This window comes from Lathyrus oleraceus, chromosome 5, assembly GCF_024323335.1.
Source record: "Lathyrus oleraceus cultivar Zhongwan6 chromosome 5, CAAS_Psat_ZW6_1.0, whole genome shotgun sequence".
NCBI classification, from domain to species: Eukaryota; Viridiplantae; Streptophyta; class Magnoliopsida; order Fabales; family Fabaceae; genus Lathyrus; species Lathyrus oleraceus.
The window spans coordinates 498,876,008-498,900,123 of NC_066583.1; the positions used below are offsets into that span (position 1 = coordinate 498,876,008).

General features: G+C 40.8%; 1 protein-coding gene across 1 annotated transcript in view; it reads right to left on the bottom strand.

The window, feature by feature from the left end:
- The window catches only part of LOC127085726 (GDSL esterase/lipase At1g71691-like), a 35,923-nt gene extending 12,216 nt beyond the window's left edge, over window positions 1–23,707 (bottom strand). Inside the window, exons 1-2 of the mRNA XM_051026237.1 lie at window positions 23,465–23,707; window positions 23,236–23,361 (exon numbers count right to left, since the gene is read on the bottom strand). Coding sequence (XP_050882194.1) covers window positions 23,236–23,361; window positions 23,465–23,707 — 369 coding nt within the window. The remainder of the gene's footprint in view (window positions 1–23,235; window positions 23,362–23,464) is intronic.
- Window positions 23,708–24,116: the final 409 nt, after the last annotated feature.

Sequence of the window (24,116 nt, forward strand, 5' to 3'; positions counted from 1 at the left end):
ATACATGACTTGACAACGTTGGAACAAAAGGTTCAGCCACAGGTTCATACATGACCTGGTAAAACTGGAATAAAGGCTCAATAGCAACGGGTTCATACATGACCTGACAATGCTGGAGAATATCAAGAATTTCTGACAGTAGGTTTAGACATGACCTAACAAACTCAGAAAAATTCAAAAAGAGTATATCAACAGGTTCATACATGACCTGATGACAAACTTGAATACTTTGAGAAAAATTCCACAACAAGTTCATACATGACTTGACGACACTGGAATAATCAAAGAAAAAGATTCTTCCAAAACAGGTTCATACATGACCTGGTAGTATTGGAATAAAGGCTTAACAGCAACGGGTTCATACATGACCTGACAATGCTGGAATAACAAGAAGTTCTGACAGCAGGTTCAGACATGACCTAACAAACATCAGAAAAATCAAAAAAGGTATATCAACAGGTTCATACATGACCTGATGACAAACTTGAACTTTTTGAGAAAATTTCCATAACAAGTTCATACATGACTTGACAACATTGGAACAAAAAGTTCAGCAACAGGTTCATACATGACCTGACAAAGCAGGAACATTCAAAGAATTTTCTGACGACAGGTTCAGACATGACCTAACAAACTCAGAAAAACTCAAAAAAAGTATATCAACAGGTTCATACATGACCTGATGACAAACTTGAACTTTTTGAGAAAAAATTCCATAACAAGTTCATACATGACTTGATAACATTGGAACAAAAGGTTCGGCAACAGGTTCATACATGACCTGGTAATACTGGAATGAAAGTTCAGTAGCAGGTTCATACATGACCTGACAATACTGGAATGAAAGTTCAACAGCAGGTTCATACATGACCCGAGAATATTGGAAAACATACAAAGGAACATCATTGGAGTTTTCTAACACGAAAAACCTCCAAGCTTCTGGAAATTCCTCAAGATGATAAGTCATACATGACTTTCACGGAACCATCAGGAAAGACAGGGTAGTTAAACTCTATGTACGGGCCAACAACAATTGGACTTTTGACCGTAAGCAATGGATTACAACCAGATTCTTTAACGGATTCTGCCAACAACAATTGGACTTGATGAAGGTCATTAGTAAACAAATACCGGCTACAACGGAGTTTGCCAGCAACAACTGGACTTGAAATGATGTTGGCGACAACCAAACTTCAGATATCATTCACAAATGTATTTACAAACAGACTGACAGTGATGCCAACGACAATTGGGTTTAAAATAAATGCTGGTTACAACCCGACCTTAAAGGATATCGGTTACAACTGGATTTGGTCAAAGACACTGGTGACAACCAGACTTAACAGACGATGCCAGTAACAACTGGTCTCAGAGGTCAAGGGATACAATCAACAACGAGACCTGAGATTATGCAAATGAGCACGAAGCACTTCGGGCTATGCATGATTTGGATTTTGCTTATATGCATGATGTATGAATGATCATGAAATGCAAATGCTGACAATATACAGACTGGAAATTAGGGAAAGCTTTATGGAAGTACTGAATCTTCAACACCAATAACTCAACCAAAGGAGTGAGTAAATGCATCAAAGGAGGATCTATCAAGCTGAACAATTACAATTGGCCTAATAATCCTTCCAGAGAATGATAAGTTTGTGCTATCTGGAGATAGATGTTGATCATCCAAGGGGAGTCATGCAACTTGAGACTTGCGGGGAAAGACAAAAGATTTCCTTTTAATATTTCCACATGTCAAAGCAAAAATTGTGTTTCTCAATATGTTGAAAAATTCTTTTTTGAGTTCAAAATTTCATTATTGACAAATAAATGACATTTTGCATAACAAAGAAAATCAGAGAAAAACAGCAAATGATAGAATTTGATGGGCAAACTTGTATTTATTCAAGAATGGTAGCACGCAAATGGCGTAGCTCCATGGAATGTTACAAATTTGAAAATGGCAATAGGGAAAGGTTTACATTGAATCACAATGACTACTACTATCCCTAATAACAATGACTCCATGAGACCTCGCTTCTGAAGGGAGTAACTAAATTGATCTTTCATTTTTAGCTCTTCTGTGTTGATCAGTGACAACCGATGCAGTCTATGCCTTTTGTCCCTAATTTTTGCCTGGATCGCCCTTTCGGGTTTTCAATCCACCGGGACGCTCTTTTTTGCCTAAGTCGCCTTTTCAGGTTTTCAACTTAGCGAGCTACCATCTTTTTTCTTTTTTCTTTTTTTTATCCCTAACTTTTGCCTAGACCGCCCTTTCGGGTTTTCAGTCCACCGGGATTTGTTAGGCATAGCATCTTTTGACTGCATCAGAGTTCACAGGGTGACTGAGCTCTTCGCCATCCATAGTTGTGAGAAATAGAGCACCTCCAGAGTATGCTCTCTTTACAACGTATGGGCCTTCATAGTTGGGAGTCCACTTCCCACGTGAATCTTTGTGTACTGGCAAGATCTTCTTGAGCACGAGATCTCCTTCCTTGAACTCTCGAGGACGGACCTTTTTGTCAAATGCCTTCTTGATTCGTTGCTGGTACAATTGTCCATGGCATAGAGCGGTCATACGCTTCTCATCAATGAGATTAAGTTGATCATAGTTGTTCTGGATCCATTCAGCTTCATCTAGCTTGGCCTCCATCAATATTCTCGTGGACGGTATCTCTACTTCGACTGGGAGAACTGCGTCCATCCCATACACTAAGGAGAATGGGGTTGCCCCTGTTGAAGTGCGGACTGAGGTCCAGTATCCATGCAAAGCAAAGGGTAGCATCTCGTGCCAATCCTTATAAGTTTTCACCATCTTTTGCAGGATCTTCTTGATATTTTTATTGGCAGCTTCAACAGCACCGTTCATATTTGGACGGTATGGAGAAGAATTATGGTGGTCAATCTTGAAACTCTCACATAATTCTGTCATTGTCTTATTGTTCAAGTTTGAACCGTTGTCGGTGATGATCTTGCTTGGGATTCCATAGCGACAGATAATCTCTTTCTTGATAAAGCGAGCAACCACATGTCTCGTCACATTGGTGTAGGAAGCAGCCTCTACCCATTTAGTAAAGTAATCGATGGCAACCAGGATGAAGCGATGACCATTGGAAGCCTTAGGCTCTATAGCACCAATCATGTCGATGCCCCACATTGAGAAAGGCCAAGGTGATGTCAAAACATTCAGTAGTGTTGGCGGTACATGCACCTTATCAGCATAAATTTGGCATTTATGACATTTTCTTGCATAGCTGAAACAATCAGACTCCATGGTCAACCAGTAATAGCCAACTCTCAAAATCTTCTTCGCCATGGCATGTCCATTGGCATGGGTCCTAAAGGATCCTTCATGAATCTCCTTGATTAACATGTCTGCTTCGTGTCTATCCACGCATCTGAGCAGAACCATGTCGTGGTTTCTCTTGTAAAGCACATCATTGCTCAAAAAGAATTTGGACGATAACCTCCTCAGAGTTTTCTTATCCAACAATGTAGCATCTTCTGGATACTCTTGATTTAGAAGATATCGCTTGATATCATGAAACCAAGGTTTACCATCAATTTCTTCTTCAATCAGCTGACAGTAGGCAGGCTCATCTCTTCGCTCGATTCGAATAAGTGGAGCTTCATTATGGAATCTGACTTGGTACATTGATGCTAATGTTGCCAAAGCGTCAGCCACTTGATTTTCTACTCTTGGGATGTGATGGAAAGTGATATCATCAAAATATTCTATCATCTTCACAACATGAGCGCGATACGGGATCAACTTCGTATCGCGGGTCTCCCATTCACCTTTGACCTGATAGATCACCAAGGCTGAATCTCCATACACCTCAAGGATCTTGATTCGGAGATCAATTGCAGCTTCAAGACCAAGGATACAAGCTTCATATTCAGCGACATTATTCGTACAATCAAAGCACAACCTTGCTGTGAAAGGGGTAAAACCACCATTAGGATTCATCAAAACAGCTCCCACACCATGACCACTGTAATTGGAGGAACCATCGAACGCGAGCTTCCATCGAGATCCTGGTTCTGGTCCTTCATCTGGGCCTGGGATCTCACAATCCTTTATCACCATTATATCCTCATCGGGGAAATCAAACTTTAATGGCTGATAGTCTTCAACTGGTTGGTGAGCAAGATACTCTGCTAACACACTTCCCTTAATTGCCTTCTGGGTTACGTACTGGATGTCGTACTCGGACAAAAGCATCTGCCAACGGACAAGTCTTCCCGTTAAGGCAGGTTTCTCAAAGATATACTTGATTGGATCCATCTTCGAGATCAACAAAGTAGTATGGCAAATCATGTACTGCCTCAAACGACGAGCGGCCCATGCTAGCGCACAACAAGTTTTCTCCAAAAGTGAATATCGACTTTCACAATCGGTAAACTTTTTACTCAGATAGTAAATAGCATGTTCTTTCCGACCAGTTTCGTCATGCTGCCCCAGCACGCATCCCATTGATCCTTCAAGCACAGTCATATACATGATTAATGGCTTTCCTGGGACAGGTGGAATTAAAATAGGAGGCTCCTGCAAGTATTGACGAATCTTCTCAAAAGCATTTTGACAATCAGAATTCCATTCAGCAGCTTGATCTTTTTGAAGCAATTTGAAGATAGGCTCACACGTGGCCGTCATGTGTGAGATAAACCTTGAGATGTAATTCAAACGTCCAAGGAAACCTCTGACCTCTCGCTCGGTGCGTGGAGCAGGCATTTCTTGTATAGCTCGGACCTTGTCAGGGTCTACCTCAATTCCTCGTTGACTAACGATGAAGCCAAGCAACTTCCCCGAACGGACACCAAATGTGCATTTTGCAGGGTTTAATCGTAATCTAAACTTTCTGCGGCGTTCAAACAGCTTCTTCAGATGGCTCATATGATCTTTTTCATTCTGAGATTTAGCGATCATGTCGTCAACATAGACCTCTATCTCCTTGTGCATCATATCATGGAAGAGAGTGACCATAGCTCTTTGGTAAGTTGCCCCAGCATTTTTGAGACCGAAAGGCATTACCTTGTAGCAAAAAGTCCCCCAAGGGGTGATAAAAGTGGTCTTCTCCATGTCATCTGGAGCCATCTTGATTTGATTGTATCCCGAAAAACCGTCCATAAAGGAGAAGACAGCAAATCTTGCAGTGTTATCTACCAGAGTATCAATGTGTGGTAGAGGGAAATCGTCCTTTGGACTAGCTCTGTTCAGATCCCTATAGTCAACACACATCCTCACCTTGCCATCCTTTTTAGGCACAGGTACAATGTTAGCTACCCATTGTGGGTACTTCGCCACTGCGAGAAAACCAGCGTCAAATTGTCGTTTGACTTCTTCACGAATCTTCAGAGCCATATCTGGCCTTGTTCTTCGGAGTTTTTGTTTTACTGGCGGGCATTCTGGCTGAAGCGGGAGCTTGTGCTCAACGATGTCGGTGTCTAGACCTGGCATATCCTGGTATGACCACGCAAACACATCCACATATTCTTGTAGCAGCTTAACTAATCTCTCCTTGATGCTTGCTTCAAGTGTGGTACCAATTTTGACTTCTTTCTTCTCTTCCTTTGTGCCAAGGTTGATTGTTTCCACCGGTTCTTCATGTGGCTGAAGGGCTTTGGACTCGTGCTCGAGCAGCCTTGCCAGTTCGTCGGGGATGTAACAATCTTCTTCACCCTCCTCTTCCGCTTGGTAGATAGGGGAGTCAAAGTTATGAGAGGTAGTAAAGTCATTGGATTCAACGGGGTTATCGTTTATTCTGCATGTTCGAATGATTGATTTCTTTTAGAAAAAGTAAAAATAAAAGATGCATAAATGATTTTTTTTTTGTTTTTGAAAAGATTGCCATTTTCTTAAAAGAAAGCAAAATAAATGAATAAGAATTTAACAAAATGTCTTTCATTCGTTGATAATGATTATTTGAAAATGAAAAGGGGCCCTACAACATGATCCATTAGCCTTGGGCAGAGCTAAGGATTTGAAAGGAAAAATACAACAATTATTACTATGACAAAGGAAAAATTTCGGGGATCTCAACCGCCTTCCAGTTGTTCAAAGCTGTCTCACACCGGTAAACCAAACATGGCTCATCTTCATTTGCGGTGCTATCTTCAATTGCATTGACTTGATCTCCATGGATGAATCCTGTGCTGAGGAATACTTCCTAGATGCTTCGGGTGTTGTCCTTTGTAGGGACTCGGGCTCCTTTCGCAGCGGAAGGCACATATCCCAAACCAAAGCGATCATGCTTCTCACGAATATCAATAAGTTGACCCCAACCTTCAGGGTTTCCTCCTTCAATACTAGACTTTGCGCTTTTCAGAGACGCGAAAGATGAACAAGCTTTCCCAACAGGGTCCTTCATTTCCACAAAAGTGGCATTGGCTTTTTCAAGAGCTTGGAAAGAAGTTTCCAAAGCGTCCTCATCAGCCTCAATATATCTGAAGGATGAAAGGTGACTGACCACAAAGTCTTCTTCTCCAGAAATGATGATTAGTTGATTGTCCACCACAAACTTCATCTTTTGGTGTAAGGTGGAGGTAACTGCCCCTGCAGCATGAATCCAGGGACGCCCCAATAAGCAGCTATATGCTGGATTAATATCCATGACTTGGAAATTAATCGGGAATACATGAGGGCCAATCAATATGGGCAATTCAACCTCTCCAATCACGGTTCTCCTGGAACCATCAAATGCTTTCACTACCAAGGCACTAGGCTTCATAGCTGGTCCTTGATAAGATAACTTGGCGAGTGTTCTCTTTGGCATAACATTCAGAGAAGATCCGGTATCAACTAACACTCTTGCCAAAGCATCATCTTTGCATTTTACCGAGATATGGAGGGCACGATTGTGATTTTGTCCATCCTCAGGTAATTCCTCTCCACAGAAGCTCAAAGTATTGCAAGCTGTGATGTTTGCAACCAGTCCATCAAATTGATCTACTGTTATGCTTTGTGTTACATGAGCTTGAGCAAGCACCTTTAACAAAGCCTCCCTATGGGCTTGGGAGTTCAATAGCAGAGACAGAATAGAGATCTTAGATGGTGTTTGATGCAACTGGTCCACAACCTTGTAGTCACTTTTCTTGATCAACTTCAAGAATTCAACAGCATCTTCGGATTGAACCACTTCGGGTTCTTTAGTGGGAGCTACCACTATTGATTCCTTGTTTGGCCCTTGAGGAGTCACATTGAATTCAGGCGTATAGATTCGACCACTACGGGTCATTCTGCTCATTCCTGCAATATTGGTGACGTCTTCACTTACAGTTTCTGTCACCTCAGCGTTTGAACTTCCTTCAACAACCTTATCCACAGCAGTAATCTCATATTTCCAAGGCACGGCCTTGGTGCTCTCATATGGAAAAGGCGTGGGCATACATATCTCAATAGGCGACAACTTACTATTCACTGGAACCACTCCACCACTATGATATAGGATCTCGACCGGTTCAGGTAAATTGAAACAAGGTTCAATTACCAACACGTCTTCGTTCTTTGCAACACTGGAGACTTGAAGCACTCCTTTATCCATCAAATTTTGAATGTTGTCTCGTACCACCTGACATCCTCTTGGGTGTGTTGCGCACTCTTCACAGTTGTCATGATCAACATTAACCAAGCCAGCTTCCACCAATCGGGCATGGAATGCTGCCAAAGGAGTCTTAACATCCTCCACCTTATCAACCGTAACACCAACAGAAGCGTCTTCAATGGCGTTGACTTCAGGATTTCCATGGGGAGGAAGGGGATTGTTCTTCACATTCGGCCCCATGTCCTTAAAAGACAAGATCTTGCTCTCAATCAACTCCCGAACCCTATGCTTCAGAGCGTAACAACCCTCTAAGTCATGCCCGGGGGCACCTTCATGAAAAGGGCAGTGTGCATTAGGGTTGTACCACGGAGGAAGACGATCAGGTGGAGGTCCCATAGGTCTGGGAACTACCAACCCCTTTTGCAACAAGGAGGGATAAAGCTCAGTGTAGGACATTGGGATTGGATTGAAGGTCGCCCTTTCCCCTTGTCTCCTATTTTGGTTTTGAGCATTCTGCCTCGGCGCTTGAGCTCTCGGTTGTTGATAAACAGGAGCTGCTGGTGCTTGTTGATAAGCTGGCGGAGCCGTAGCACGTTGTTGAACTGGAGCTGGTCGATAAGCTGCAGGCGCTTGATAAGCCTGAGCAGGTTGTTGATTGAATGCGGGCGTCACGGCAGCCACGTATGGTTGCGGAGCATACAGGACAGGATACATGGGTTGCTGATAGGGAACTGGTTGTTGAACATATTGCTGAGGCGGGTACTGTTGTGGTCTCCTTCTTGGAGGAGCTCTTCCCTGACCAACAGTCACAGCATTTGTTTCCCCTTCCTTCTTTCTAGGAAACCCTCCAGAGAACTTCTTTGGATTAGCATTTGAAGTTCCAGCTACAGCCGCCAGTTTTCCATTCCTTACACCATATTCAACACGAGCTCCTATAGCAACAAGCTCGGAGAATCCCAAAGAAGCACTTCCAACCATCTTCTCGTAGAACTGGGGTTGGACAGTGTCGATAAACAATTCAGCCAATTCTTTCTCAGCAAGAGGTGGTTCAACCTGAGAAGCCAGTTCCCTCCATCTTTGAGCATACTCCTTGAAGGACTCCTTATCATGCTGAAACATGCTCTGCAACTGTCTTCTGTCAGGCGCCATGTCCATGTTGTATTTGTAATGTTTTATGAACGCATCTGACAGGTCTTGGAAACACCTGATCTTGTTCTGATCCAGACTTAGATACCACTTGGAAGGAGCCCCACTCAAACTGTCCTGAAAACAGTGAATCATCAGCTTGTCGTCTTCCACGTGTGCAGCCATTTTGCGGTAATACATGATGAGATGGCTTTTTGGACAAGTATGCCCCTTGTATTTTTCGAAGTCTGGAGTTTTGAATTTTGCCGGGATCACCAAACTGGATACCAGGCACATTTCTTTGGCAGCAGATCCAAAAACATGGTCTCCTTCTAGATCTCGGAATTTCTTCTCAAGGAGCTGCATGTTCTCCTTTACTTCTCTGAAATCCTCTAACCTTACTTCGTCACCAGCAACGGTTGAGTCGACAGTCTGATACATGTGGTTTTGATCTTCATAATGAGGAACATGCCTAGCATAAGCGGCTGGTGGAACCACAGTATGGATGACTGGACGTGCGTTGGTGTAAACTGGTAATGGCACAGCTTGTTGGACAGATTGCCCCATGTCGTGCACCACCTTCGCTCGGGGGACGAAGTCATAGGGTAGCCCATATGGGGGAAGGGTTAAGGGTAACGTCCTCTAAGGTGGGACTTCCACTGCTGGGCCCGTGGTCTCTGAAATCACGGTCGCTTGTGGAATCTCGAACCTGAAGGTTAAAGCTTGCAGCATCTCTCGCATCTGGGACATGCCTCCTTTGATTTCGTCTAGTTCAGCTCTAACTCGGGCGCTCTCTTGTTCTTGTTCAGCCATTCTCTGTCTTGCTCTGGCGCGAGTATTATACTGGTGTTGAAAATTCAGCGTGAAACTGGTGGAAGAAAGGGCGGAGTGAGACTCTTTTTTTTTTTTTTGGAAAATGTATGAATGCATGTATGGATGCATTTTGTTTTTTTTTATGCGTATGCAATGAATGGATGGATGCAATGTTTTTTTTGGTACAGGTTCAAAGGTCCGAGGTATGGATAAGTCTGATTGCTTTGTATAGAACATGGTTCTCACCAGGTATGGTCTAAGTTTTTTTTCTAAAAAAAGGTTCCTAGAGTCATGGATCCATTAGACTGTTTGCTACCTGCGACAACTTACTTGCCGGGCATCAACTCCATCTAAAGAATCTACTCTAAGTGAGGTTCTCGCATCGATCCAACGAGAAATACATCTCGCAGACCCATACTACGCAACCATCTTTCCTAGTTGGGCAAAGAACTAAGGTTCTACAAATGGTTCTCAGAGTCATGGATCCTAAAGAAAACATCGAAGCTTACGGCAACTTACTTGCCGAGCGACAACATCCTCTCAAGAATCTACTCTAAGTAAGATTCTCGTACCGACCCAACGAGAAATACATCTCGCGGACCCGTACTACTCAACCTCGTCCTATCTTATGTTTTTACTCGAGACTCGGGTAAAAAGTCTTTCCCACAAGGTTTGCAATCAGAGTATCCAAGTACCAAACCATAATTGAACCAATACAACAGATTCATATCAATATGACAATAGAGATAGTAAAAACAATAAAGAAAAGCCACATAGGTAAACAAACAAAGGCACACAAACGACCTAACTAGGCTTGACTCACTTAGGGATTCATCTTGAGTATTCCCCAGCAGAGTCGCCATCTGTCGCACCTCGAAAAAATGGGGATACGACTTTAAAGCGAAGCGCGATCGCACGCTCGCAATGATGGACTGAACAGAGTCGCCACCGAACTTTATTTATTCCTAAAAAGGAAAGGGGAAATATCGATAAAACCCAAGACAAAAGAAAGGATAAGATATGGTCATCGCAACCAATATCAGGGTTCGGGAGTCGATTACACAAGGGAAAGGTATTAGCACCCCTCACGTCCGTTGTACTCAACGGGAACCATTAGGTCAGTTGTGTGCATTAGTGTTAGTTGAAATATTAGGCTTTTCGAATTATTAGGTGGGAAAGAAAGAAAGGATGAGAAGAGAATGTTTTTGGATTTTTGACGAAGGACTAAACCTAAGTTTTTTATTAGTGGGCCTGACAAGATTTACAAATCCTGCTCCTACGTATCTCAAAAGAGAAATCAAGGCTTACGTAGTTCTGGGTAGAAAAATGTTTGTTTGTTGGTCGATTTTAGCGAAAGCTACTTTGTGTCAAATCGACGAAAACATTGTTGGACTACCCAAAACAGGTGGAAAAACATTGCCTTGCATTGTTTTGAAACAAAGTACCTTTCGTTTGTGAAAAGGTTTAAGAGTCAATCGCGCGGCGGCGAGAAAAAGAAATTGATTGGTTTGATGTGTTTTGAATAATGGCGAGAACTTGGATGAGCGAGATATACATCTCGAATCCTAGCCTCAGGAGTGCGTGGTATACACCACGTTCCATTTCCATCTTATTTGAAAAAAGTGTTTAATAAAGATTAGGTGTTTTGGAGTTTGAAAGACGAGCACTTATGACTTGCAAGCTCTTACAGCTTGGGTCCAGTACTCGAGACTACGTCTGGACATTCCACCCAGGCAGTCTGTTTCTTTCCAATATTGCTAAGAAAATGATTCGAATATTTATGAATGTTTTGGAGGGAATACGAATATTTATGGCTTGCAAGTTCTTACAGCTTGAGTCTAATATTCGGGATTACGACTGGATATTCCCTCCAGGTAATCTTTTTCTTCCAACTTTATTAAGAAGAGGTTTTGAATCTTGGAGTGTGAAAGAGAAGACGAATATTTATGGCTTGCAAGCTCTTACAGCTTGAGCCTAATATTCGGGATTATGACTGGATATTCCCTCCAGGATAATCTTTTTTCTTCACGTTTTATTTAGAAAATGATTTGAATATTTGAGTGTTTAAGAGAAGACGAATATTTATGGCTTGCAAGCTCTTACAACTTGAGCCTAATATTCGGGATTACGACTGGACATTCCATCCAGGTAATCTTTTTCTTCACGTTTTATTTAGAAAACGATTTGAATATTAGAGTGTGGAAGTGAAGACGAATATTAACGGCTTGCAAGCTCTTACAGCTTGAGCCTAATATTCGGGATTACGACTGGACATTCCATCCAGGTAATCTTTTTCTTCACGTTTTAGAAAAGATTTTGAATATTGGATTAAAATAATCAAAGTACATTAAAATCGATATGACATTCTGGGAAAGCTTCCTTGCGGCTGCAGTAACATCTCTTCTTTCACGACCTAAAGTGGAAAGTAGAATAGATAGAAGAGTCTCAGGAATATCCTCACTCTCCTCTAAGAGAACAGCCATAATATTTTGCATGGATGATAGAACACTTTCTGGATGATCATCTCTGGCAACAGCAAAAAAAAGTACTGAACATCTCATTAACCAGATCATCACATTCAAAATCCAACATTACAACACATGATCTATATTTTTTCAAGAATCCCCAACATAGCGACTTCCTGGCCAAAGGATGGATCACTTATATCACTCAGACCACTAAAAGTGCTCATGATCAATTGAAAGATGTCCTTTAAAACATCATCATTGTAAGGAGTTTCAGGTGCAGTGATCTGAGTTATCTCACAAACACATGTTGCTACTAGAAGTTTTACATCTCCATCTTGGTGCTTTAGCAATTCTGGATTAACAATTGAATTTGAAAAGGGCTTCATTGACTCTAAATACTGAAGCTGAAGGTGATTGATCCATGTCAGTAAGGCATGCTGTTTCTGCTGCAGTAGCTATGATTGTGATACCATAATAAACTCATTCTTTCCAGGCTGGTAACACCATATATAATTGTACCAACAATAAGTGAAGAAACAGAAGCAGCAATTTTTGTTGTTCTGGCGAGCACGATTTTACTGGAGCTATTTACATCATTTGGCGTGGTTGCACTAGTAAGAAGATTCATTCCAAAATCATCAGATTCAGAGTACTTAACACCTTCAATTAAAGCATTTATGGAACTGTAAGAAGCATCCTGCAAATTCCCAGCTTTTTGTCTGTTATATCAATCTGCCAAGCGTACAAAGACCGATCCTACTGCTGGATGATTCTCTCCTTTGTTGGTCTTTAAGACAGTTATCGCTTCTCAAATGCAAAAACAAACTTCATCAAATTGAGACAAAAATAAGTATGCGTCTCCGATGCTGCAGTTGAGGTGATGCGGTAATCGTTGTCCCATCTTCGATGAATGCCTTCACTAGGATACAAGAAATCAAGCTCCACAACCTGATCTTGTAGGATTGCTGCAAGTACAGGGTCCTTTTCGACATTACAACGAACGAGCTCCCACTATTAGATCCTGCTATGGTGCTAGTGTACAATTTCTTCACTGTTCCATAATACATTCAAAGCTTGTGTGAATTTCTGCTGGAAACTATCCAACGACTTGTCAAAAGATTATGCACAAAATATGCCTTTCTCTTTGGATCAAGAGTCGAATCGCGATAAACCTTCCGGATCTCCGACTCAAGTTTAATATGATTCATCCGGAATATGTCTTTCCAACCTGGCTTGGACATTTGATCATTGTGGTCCAAGCATTCTTGATACTCAGAAACTCTGTGAGAAGTGCTACAATGTGACGTTCCCGTCTGTGTTATAGACTCCGGACTCTCTTTCCAGCATTCATTGAACATAATATTCTTAGTTTCCTGCTTCCATGCAAGTCATCAAGCTTACTGAACAGATAAGCGACACCCCATTTTAGCAGGCTGTGATTAGTACTCTGGCTAACCAACTGCACTTTACTGTCAAGAATTACACCCTCTTTTGCAAGCATTAAGACCTTTTCTTCAACAGTGAGGTATAAGTACAATCTCAAAAACTGTTAACTTATTGAACTTTGAGCTGATGGACCTTTTTTTGTAGGCATTTTAGGTCATTTTGCGGGTTCAAACCACTATCAAATAATATAACAGTATCCACAGATGACAACTTAATGCACTACTATCTATCAAGAAAACAAATCGCCTACTTTCTCTGTCATTAAATGCGGCCAAAACAGCTTGCTTCTTTGAAGGAATGTAACCTCTACCATATCGTACATAGCAATTGTTTCCAAATCTCTGACAGAGAACATCATCCAGAATATTTCCAATTGATCCAGAACCACTGCTAGACGGAAATAGTAGCATCACTCTTAACTCATGACTTTTAGCTTCAACAAGGGTCTTTTCAAGAAGTTGCACTTTTCCACTTGCTTTTATTCCAATATCTAAATGTTCTTCAACAGGTAGACCTCTAGTTACCAAACTACTCAGTGTTGGGTCGAGGAGATAAGGATGGTTGTAACATTTTCTTGTTGAGATGATAAGGTTGCAGAGGGCATCAACAAAACCAGACTTTTGGCCTGAGCATAACGATAATGAGTTTGAAAGCAACATTGAACAATACTGCTCAAGCCGCAAACTGGAAGGCTGCGCAGGAATCCAATACTCTGTAAACCTGCTGGAGTCAGAACTGCACTTAAAGTACAATATATTGTTCCCATTGACTCTTCAAATTGGAGATGCTTGCAGATGAGAAATGTAACTCATTATGTCCTTGTAAATCACTTACAGCCAGAGATCCTGACTTAATTTATGTGGTAACACTGCCACCCCTAACAGCAACATCCTCCATACCCACTGAAGATTTTTTTAATGATCGTCCTTTTAATAATTTCACAACATCAGGAAGAAAATAACTTGTTTCATCAGTTTTTTTTAATCTTATCAACATGAATAAACATGTTGCAAAGAAAACACCAGCAAAAATGGGGTTTTTCACTATTAACCATTAATGGACGTCAGGTTTTCCCTCAATGTCCAATAGCATGACAATGAGGAGCTGTTGGTAACCCCATACCTCCATAGGTATAGTATCCACACTCCAAACAAACCCATATGGACTTTGTATCGGATTTGGATTCTAATGATGCACCACTTTCAGAGAACTGTTTTTGTTGAGGACTGCAATCTAACCACCTGCCTCTTTCTAAGTATTATGGAATTTCTTGAATATGAATGGAATTTTTTTCAATGTGAATGAAGAAATTATGAATGTAAATTTGGAATGTGAAAAACGTAAAAATATGAAATAGTAAACATGAACATGAATGAAGGATATGAAGGTGAATGAAGAAAGAATGCAAACGAGTGATTGACGGGGAAAATTTTTCAGGGCCAAAATCGGGGTATGACACAACTGTCATACCCTGATTTTGGCCCTGAATTTTTTTCCCATCAATCACTCATTTGCATTCTTTCTTCATGACCATTCCATCTGGTCATGATATTATCCAAAAAAAACATTAGTTGTTGGACTTGCTACCACGACCCGTCCATGTTTGTCTTTTGGGCTTTGTTTCTTGATTTTTGGTATAAGATGATTAATCTCCTTAGCCATGCGAGATTTGAAAACTCTTTCATTTGTTAGAATCAAGTGAACCTCATGTTTCATCCTTCGTTCCAATTTCATCGAGGTGATTATTCATCTGTCATTTGTCTTATTACCAGTTCATCCCCCTTTCGAGTAAATCATGTGTCAAGTGCAAAATATTTTATTTTGGGTCATCATGCATATTCATTTTTCCATTCATTCATAATTCAAAGAAATTCCATACATACTCCTTCATTCATGTTCATATTTACTATTTCATATTTTTACGTTTTTCACATTTTTCAAAATTTGCATTCATATTTTCTTCATTTCATATTGAGATTTTCTATTCATTCATGTTCAAAAATTTCCACATCCTCATTCATATTTTGTTTATTTCATTCATTTATTCAATCATGGTCCACCATTTACATAGCATATGATTAATTCATCATACATAAGGTCTCTAAAATACAAAGAAAGATTTTTGACTTGCTACGAGAAACACCAATTTTTCATTTATATCAATGTCATATTCATTACAAATCAATAGTTGTCCAAAACATACATGATTTACAAAAATGGCACTTAAGTTTTAATTACAAGGAGGAATTGCTGCCAATGGTGCAATCTAGCAACCTTACTTTGTCTTTCTCTTCGGAAAGTTCAATTGAGGAAGAATTAAAGAGAGAAAGCACTACTGATGTCATTACAATACTCATGCTGTTAAACGGCAACCCTCTGATATACCAAAAGAAGAACAAATCTTCATACGACCAAGCAAAGACATCGACATATTCTTGTAGCAATTCAATCAACCCCTTCTTAACAGATTCTTCCAGGAGTGCCCCAATCTTCACTTTTCGCACACAATCTTCAGACCCCAAGTTGATTGTGCCCAGATTCTCAAGATGCGGCTGAATGATCTTCTCTTCATGCTCAAGTAAACGGGTAATCTCGTCAGGAATCTCTTCAACATCATCTTCCTCTGCCTCAAATACAGGGAATTCAAAATTGGGAGATGGTGTTGGATCATTATGTTCAATGGGTTTGATCAACCTGCATAATGATTTTGGATATGAAAAGCTTTTAGAAATCAAACAAGGCAAATCATTATGCAGATGAAAAGATTGATTTTATTCTATTTTTAGGGTTTTATGTGATCACCAATTTCATGCAAAAACAAAAAGGGAAAATAATTGGAAAAACAAACATTTAACATGAATTTATTGAATGAAATATCATTGTATTTATGTTGCCAACAATGTCATCACTTCTCCTTTTGGCATGGGAGAAGAGTTTTTAAACAAAGTGATCATTACGTTGACTTGTGGATAATTGTAGGAATATCCACAGCGACCTAATTGTTGCAGACCCCTCCAGGGATGATGAAATTGCCAAAATCCTCTGCATCTTCTTCCAAAACAGCAGTAGCTTCTTCATCCTGACCAGTGTGGATGAACCCTCCACTCTTGAATAGCCCTTTCTCGTTGAAGATCCCAAAAGAAAATCCTATGCCAGCCCGAGACTTATTGTCTTCTAGCTCAATCATTTTTCCTAGACCAGCAATTGCACCACACTCAATGGCCAATTTCGCATCTCTATAGGAAGTAAATGAAGGAGTTCTCTTCTCCATAGGCTCAGCTATAGATAAAGCTTGGAAAGGAGTTCCAACTTCATCCTCAGCATCTATGTATGAGAAGGAAGACAAGTGGCTAACCAGGAGAGCCTTTTCTCCCCCTACCACCACCAGCTTTTTATTCTTCACAAATTTCAGTTTCTGGTGTAGGGTGGATGTCACGGCGCCTGCCTCGTGAATCCATGGTCTGCCTAAGAGACAACTATACGATGGGTGGATATCCATAACCTGGAAGGTAATTTGGAAATCACTTGGTCCAATCTTGATTGGGAGATCAACTTCCCCAATTACCGTCTTACGCGATCCATCGAAAGCTTTCACAACTACCCCACTCTGCCTCATGGGAGGCCCTTGATAAGACAGTTTTGAAAGAGTGGTTTTCGGCAATACATTTAGTGATGACCCAGTGTCCACCAGCACATTGGACATGGCGTCGTCTCTGCAATTCATGGATATGTGTAAAGCCAAGTTGTGGTCTCTTCCCTCCTCAGGGAGATCAGAGTCACAGAAACTCAAATTGTTACAAGCAGTAATGTTTGCAACTATGCTATCGAACTGTTCTATTGTGACATCATGATCTACATATGCCATATCCCAAACCTTCTGCTGTGCCTCTCTATGTGGTTCTGAATTCAATAGCAAGGATAATACAGATATCTTGGATGGCGTTTGTAGAAGTTGGTCTACAACATTGTACTCACTTCTCTTGATGAGCCTCAACATCTCATCACAGTCATCTTTCACATTGCTGCTTGGGCCAACAGAAGTAGGAGTCATCAATGTAGAGGAGGGATTAACAACAGGTGCCGGATTTGGAGTGCTCACATCATTCTCTATCGGGTGTTCAACGAAATCAGCCTTAGCCTGGGGCTTTGGAGGTGCTGAAAATACACGACCGCTGCGGGTCAAACCACTTACATCCGCAATATTAACAACAAAGGAGGATGGTAAGGACACCTCTTTCCCATTTTCTACAGCAACAACGTTGTAACGAAAGGGAATTGCTTTTTCAGAAGAATATGGTACTGGACCGGCAGGCTTAATGATAAGTACAGGAGAAGCCTTTTGCTTGCTACCATTATATTTGATGATAACAGGATCGGGCATCCGGAACACTGGGGAAATTACATTAACCTCAGGCTCACCTTCGTCAACATTCCTATTCTGAAGAATCTCAATGACTCCTTCATCCAGCATTTTCTGAAGATCCTTGCGCACCTGGCGACAATCCAATCGGTTAACAGGGCAGGTTCAACATTTATCATGGTCGTGCTCATAGTGACTGTACTCGCACAGCAAACGATGCATCTCAACCAAAGATTGTCGAATATGACTGACATATTTGACTTTGTACTTGCCAGGGCAGCCCTGGACCATGTTGACAAATTTCCCATGCTCAGGCAATGGGTTCTTTCTTCACATTAGGACCTACGTCCTCAAAACACAGAATGCCACACCTCACCAGGTCTTGAACCTTGGTTTTCAAAGGGTAACAATTCTCCACGTCGTGGCCGGGAGCACCAAAATGATAAACACAATGCAATTCGGGCTTATACCACCACTGGGGGTTAGCAGGTATAGCCGGTGGGTCTCTCGGAGTAATCAACTTCCTCTCTATCAAAGAGGGATATAATTCTGCGTACGTCATTGGAATAGGATCAAAAGTGACCTTTTTCCTCTCGTAACTCGTGCTGGTTTGATTACTGTTTCGAGGCTGGTAGGCCTGCTGTTGCGGACGGTGTTGTTGTTGTTGATATTACGGATGTGGTTGCTGATTGTTGTTATGCTGCTGATACTGTTGATTATCTCTAAAAACAGGTGCTATGTGAGCCACCTGGTGCTGCTTACCGGTGGGACGCACGGTCTTCCTCCTCATAGAGGGTATTCTAGATTTCACATGGGAGGTCACAACATGTGCCTCTCCATCTTTCTTCTTCGCAAACGCCCCATAACGTTTGGCAGAAGAGCCTTCTTCCTTGGTTAGACGTCCTTCTCTAACCCCTTCTTCTAATCGCATCCCCATATTCACCATCTCGATGAAGTCAGAAGGAGCGCTAGCAACCATCTGCTCATAATAGAATGAACTCAAGGTCTTCAGAAAGATCTTGGTCATTTCCTTCTCTTCTAGCGGAGGCACGATCTGTGCTGCCAACTCTCGCCACCTCTGGGCGTACTCTTTGAATGTTTCCTTATCCTTCTGGGACATGGCGCTTAGTTGATCCCTATCGGGAGCCATATCCACATTATACTTTCATTGCTTGACGAAGGCCTCGCCAAGGTCGTTGAAGGAACGGATGTTCGCACTGTCTAACCCCATGTACCAGCGCAGAGCGGCACCAGACAGACTGTCCTGAAAGTAGTGGATGAGTAACTGATCATTGTCAGTCTGGCTTGACATCTTCTTGGCATACATGACCAGATGGATGAGAGGACAAGTGTTTCCTTTGTATTTTTCAAAGTCGGGGACCTTGAATTTCACCGGGATCTTCACATTAGGAATCAAGCACAGTTCGGCAGCAGACTTGCCGAAAAGATCCTTTCCTCTAAGAGTCTTCAATTCCTTGCGAAGCTCAAGAAATTGGTCATTCATAGCGTCCATCTTCTCATAGACATCTGGGCCCTCAGACGGCTCAGAATGATAGATGGTGTCGTCTACTCCGGGCATAGTATGCATGACAGGAGGAGGAACAGCAAGGACCGGGCTAGATGCCAGCATAGAAGCAAAAGTTGGAGCAGGACCCTCAGGCATGAAGTTGGGAGGCATCCCCCACGGGAATCCGGCTGGCATAGATGCTGAAGCAAAATGTGCACTGGCTGTAGGCACTGTTGAGGAGACAATCTCAGAGATGACTGTCCTCTGGGGAGGAGTTGAAGGCATCGGAGAAGACTGGCTCTGGGCAGCCAAGAACGATTCCATCAAAGTGCTCAGTCTGGCCACTTCCTTTTGAGTTCACGGTTCTCTTGCTCTAGTTGATCCATCAGTCTTGAAGTGTTGGCTCTAGTGTAGTACCGGTGAGTCAGCTTGTCTTCAAAATAAATGAAGAACACAGAGTTAGACCACAGGACAAGAAGTCGGGAACCAAAACCTGCTTATGCACATGATGCATGCGATGCTTGTGCATATGATTTATTTTTATTTCAAAGGAACTCTAGGGTTTTATTTGCAAATTTTGGAAATATTAACTATTTATCACATATGGAAATATCTCATCAAATAATATCAGGAGAAGGAAGTACAACATTGTCAATCGTATACAAGAGAAAAGGAATATAATCATCCTATGGATCCCTAGAAACAATCATCTAAAGCTCGGGACACAGGAAGATAGGATGCACGAAGCCTCTTCACCTCCCTCTCGTAGGCTGCCTCCATATCTGCCTTCTCTTTGGCGAGTCGATCATACTTCCTCTTCCAAAACTTGGAAGACTGAGGAAGTAGAGAAGTCCATGCATCGTCAGGGTCATCAATAACTTGATGCTCGAGGAACTCAATCAAAGCATCCTTCTCCTTAATCTGCTGAAGCAACTCTTCCCTTTCACGGATCCAGGCACGTGATAGGTCTTCGTCTCTCAACTCCTCTACTCCTTGGTTAGGGAGGGTTGAAGGCCTAGCCACAACCAAAGGTGTAGGTCTCGGATACTCATAAGGCATGAGATACTCAGACGCTCTCTTCCTAACCCAAGTAGTATAAGGCTCCATGGCAACACAATTCTTAGGACCCAACTCCTTCCTTCCTTTCTTATGAATCTTGCGCCAAGCGCGGACCATTCTACCCTTCAAGCCTTGGGGATCTTTACCCTCCTGAAAGAACACACCCTCTAAAAGAACGTTATTGGGTTTATCCTTTAGGTGGAACCCAAGCTGCTGACGTGCTAAAACAGGGATGTAGTTAATCCCACCACATGTACCAAGAAGAGGCACATTGGAGAATTCACCACAAGAGTCAATAATCTGCACACCATCATATACACGGTTATACCAAGAGATATCATCATTAGTGAGAGACATAAGTCTCGTGGACCACCGTAGACATCCTTTGTTCTCCTTGAAGGCGACCGTCTGAGGTAAGTGAGAAATAAACCACTTATACAACAGAGGCAAACAACACACAATGGCACCACCACCCTTTGCATTCCTCATATGCAAAGAGAAATAGGTATCACCCAACAGAGTCGGAACGGGATTAAGAGTAGAAAAGATCCTAAAGGTATTCACATCCACAAACTTGTCGATGTTGGGGAACAACACCAATCCATAGATGAGAAGGAAAAATATGGCTTCAAAGGCATCCTCGCTCATGGCCTTCCCATAGATAGTAGCTTGAGCAATGAGGAAGTCAGAAGGGAGACCTTGAATTCCACCTTTGGTAGTCAAAGTAGCACCGACCAGAGATTCATCTATATGCAACATGTCTGCTATCTCTTGAGAAGTAGGAATATTCTCCAAGCCACTGACCGACAACTGGTCTAGAATAGGTATACCCACAAGATAAGCATACTCCTCAAGGGTAGGCAAAAGCTGGAAATCCGGAAAAGTGAAGCAACGGTACAAGGGATCATAAAACTGCACCAATACACTCATCAACCCTTCGTCCACCTGAGCGGTCAGAAGAGGAAGAAGCTTCCCAAAATGAGCTTTAAAACCCAAAGGATCTAATACATAGGATGTCAGATTCCTTAACTCTTTCAAATCTGGTTGTCTGAAGTTGTACTTCTTCGTATTCCTTCTTTGTCTTTCCATGTCTGAAAATTTTGCAAATAAACCCCCTTAAGTTCCTTGAAAATTTTCTTTATTATTGATGATATGGATGCAAATGAGTGCATGAATGCATGAATGCAACAACCACACTCAAGGATCAAGCAAAGCACACCAAACAAAGGTCATGGGATGGATCATGTCATCCTTAATATCAATCATCCATTTTGGTGGATTATGGTTTACACCTTATCAACACCCAAGTTCCATTGATATTAAGGATACATGAACGGATCAACCATGAATCAAGGGTTTGTTGCGAGTCACGAGCATGGGGTTTAGGTTAAGAACCACCCAAAGGGAGTGTACTAAGGTTTAAACCTGCCAAACATGTTCTACCAGAGGTTCCCATAGTCATCATCCCATCTTTCGGATATTGTCGGAGAAACGACTACTCGTATTCCAAAAATATTCTCAAGAGAGACTCTTATGAGTGTAGTATCGCGTAAAAATCGTATCAAATCTTACACTTGAACGACTTTCGCACTACCTCCTAAAAATAGGCTAAGATGGGCTTGGTAAACTAAGGTCCTTGGCTTCTAAGGTCTATATTGGAAAGAGTAATGTCTAACAACAACTTACTTGTGTGACATTATTGATCCCAACATGACCTCCACCAAGTGAATGGACTTGCAAGTCAACTTGCTAAGGAATAACTCCACACAAGTCAACAAGACTACACCATTCTCCTATCCTAAGTGCACTCGAGTCTGGGTATAGAACTCATCTCACAAAGATCACCAAGCATACAAGGAATTAATATCAAGCAAATCAATCATTACATACAATACAGTAATCCCAAATTGCACAAAAATATGTCACAAGACAATACAATACAACAAGCATGAAAAGTTGGCAAAACCCACTAGGCAAATGTCCCCAGCAGAGTCGCCACTTTTCTGTAGCGGGGTATTCGTTACCATTAGAGATATTGACTAAATCCAAGGTAAATCATACAAGTCGAGTCGCCACCGCACTTCTATTTATCCAAAGGAATGGTTAGAAAGCGAACAAAAACCTAATAGTTTTAACAAAAACTAGTAAAAGAGAACAGAGATCTGGGTAAGGGGGTTGGTTATGCAATGGGAAGGTGTTAGGCACCCAAAACATCCTAGGTACTCCTAGGGAGCCCTTTTCACACTTGTGAAGGTTGTTGTCTTGTGAAAATTTTGTTTGTGCAAACATGATTGAAGAGATGGGAAGAGAATGTACAAATTAATCTTAACTCAAAATTTAGGGTTTACGAATATGTGAATGCGTCAAAATAATGATTGCAATAAAATTGGTTCAAAATTGAATTTCTTTTTTGTTAATGTTAAGTCACCTTAAAAACATACCTTTATATTTGAACCAAGTTGGTCGATAAGATAATCTGCAAATTCTTCAGGATTAATCATTTTATTTTTTCCCATTTTTTGTTTAAAATAATTGAGAATGTAATCGTTGGAACCGGTTGATAAAAGAAATATAGATTTTGATAAGTAGTGTCTCAATTTTGTTTTGCTTTGCAAGTTTCTTGGAAGATCATTCATCACCGTTGAGGTGAAATATTCAGCTTGTTTCTCCAATGACAAGCATTCTCCCTTATACACACAAAAAAATAGAAATATACATATGGTAAGTAACTTGCATTTTATAAATGATCGAAAACGTGCATAAGTGTCACATATACTAGCTCAACTGAAGAAAAAAAATAGATATGTTAAGTCGAAAGTTAACACTAGGATTTAAATCCTAGAAACTTATAGCAGTTATTATTACTCCATATACAGAGAAGAAAATATATACATTAAATTTTTTCTTTCTTACATTTCTTGTTGAATTCAAGATTCCACATGAGCCTGACGCATAGTTCATACCCGACGTTATTTGATATCTCTCAGTTGTTGAAACACCGATGTATGGAGGTGGCATTGGTAAACCTAATTTAATTGCCTCAAAAATTCATCTTAGAAATTGTTTTTCTTGCAATTTAAGAAACCATAATGATTAAAAGTAAATTTCAAGAAGTATCATAATAATAAATAGTATGGATACCAATAAGATCTGCAAAGGTTTTGCCATTGCTAAACCTTCCAGTAGAGCAATTATTGAAATCTATGCCATATGGGAAATTATTAGCTTTAGCAACAGTATTCAAATTGTTGTTATTTCCAGCATCTACAGTTGAATCACCAAAAACATACAAAGCTGGAACAAGACCCTTTGTAGAATAACAATTTGCCAACGAAAATTGGAGACTAATAAGGGATATAACCCAAAAAACTTTAGATATAGACATGATCTTTTGTTGAATAGAAATATATGATAATTGTGAATGATTTTTGGTCTTATTATATATGACTATTAAGAATGTTATTTTATGATTTGTTCTCGGATATCTTAGACAACTTTGTTTAACAATGTTTGTGTTATGTTTTGTTGTCAAACTTGTAAATACCAGTGTTATCGCACAAGATTGTTATAAATAATATTATTGTATAAATGTTAGTAAAATATAAACTAAACAATATATTTGATTGATTAAAATATAACAAAAAAATAAATTAAGATAGTTAAATAATTATATAAATTAATACAAATAAAATAGTTAGACACTTTCAACATAACTGAATTCAATAATTATAATTATCATAATTTAGTTATTGAATCCAGGGATCATGTTGTCAAGAACAAATTGGATGGGGAAA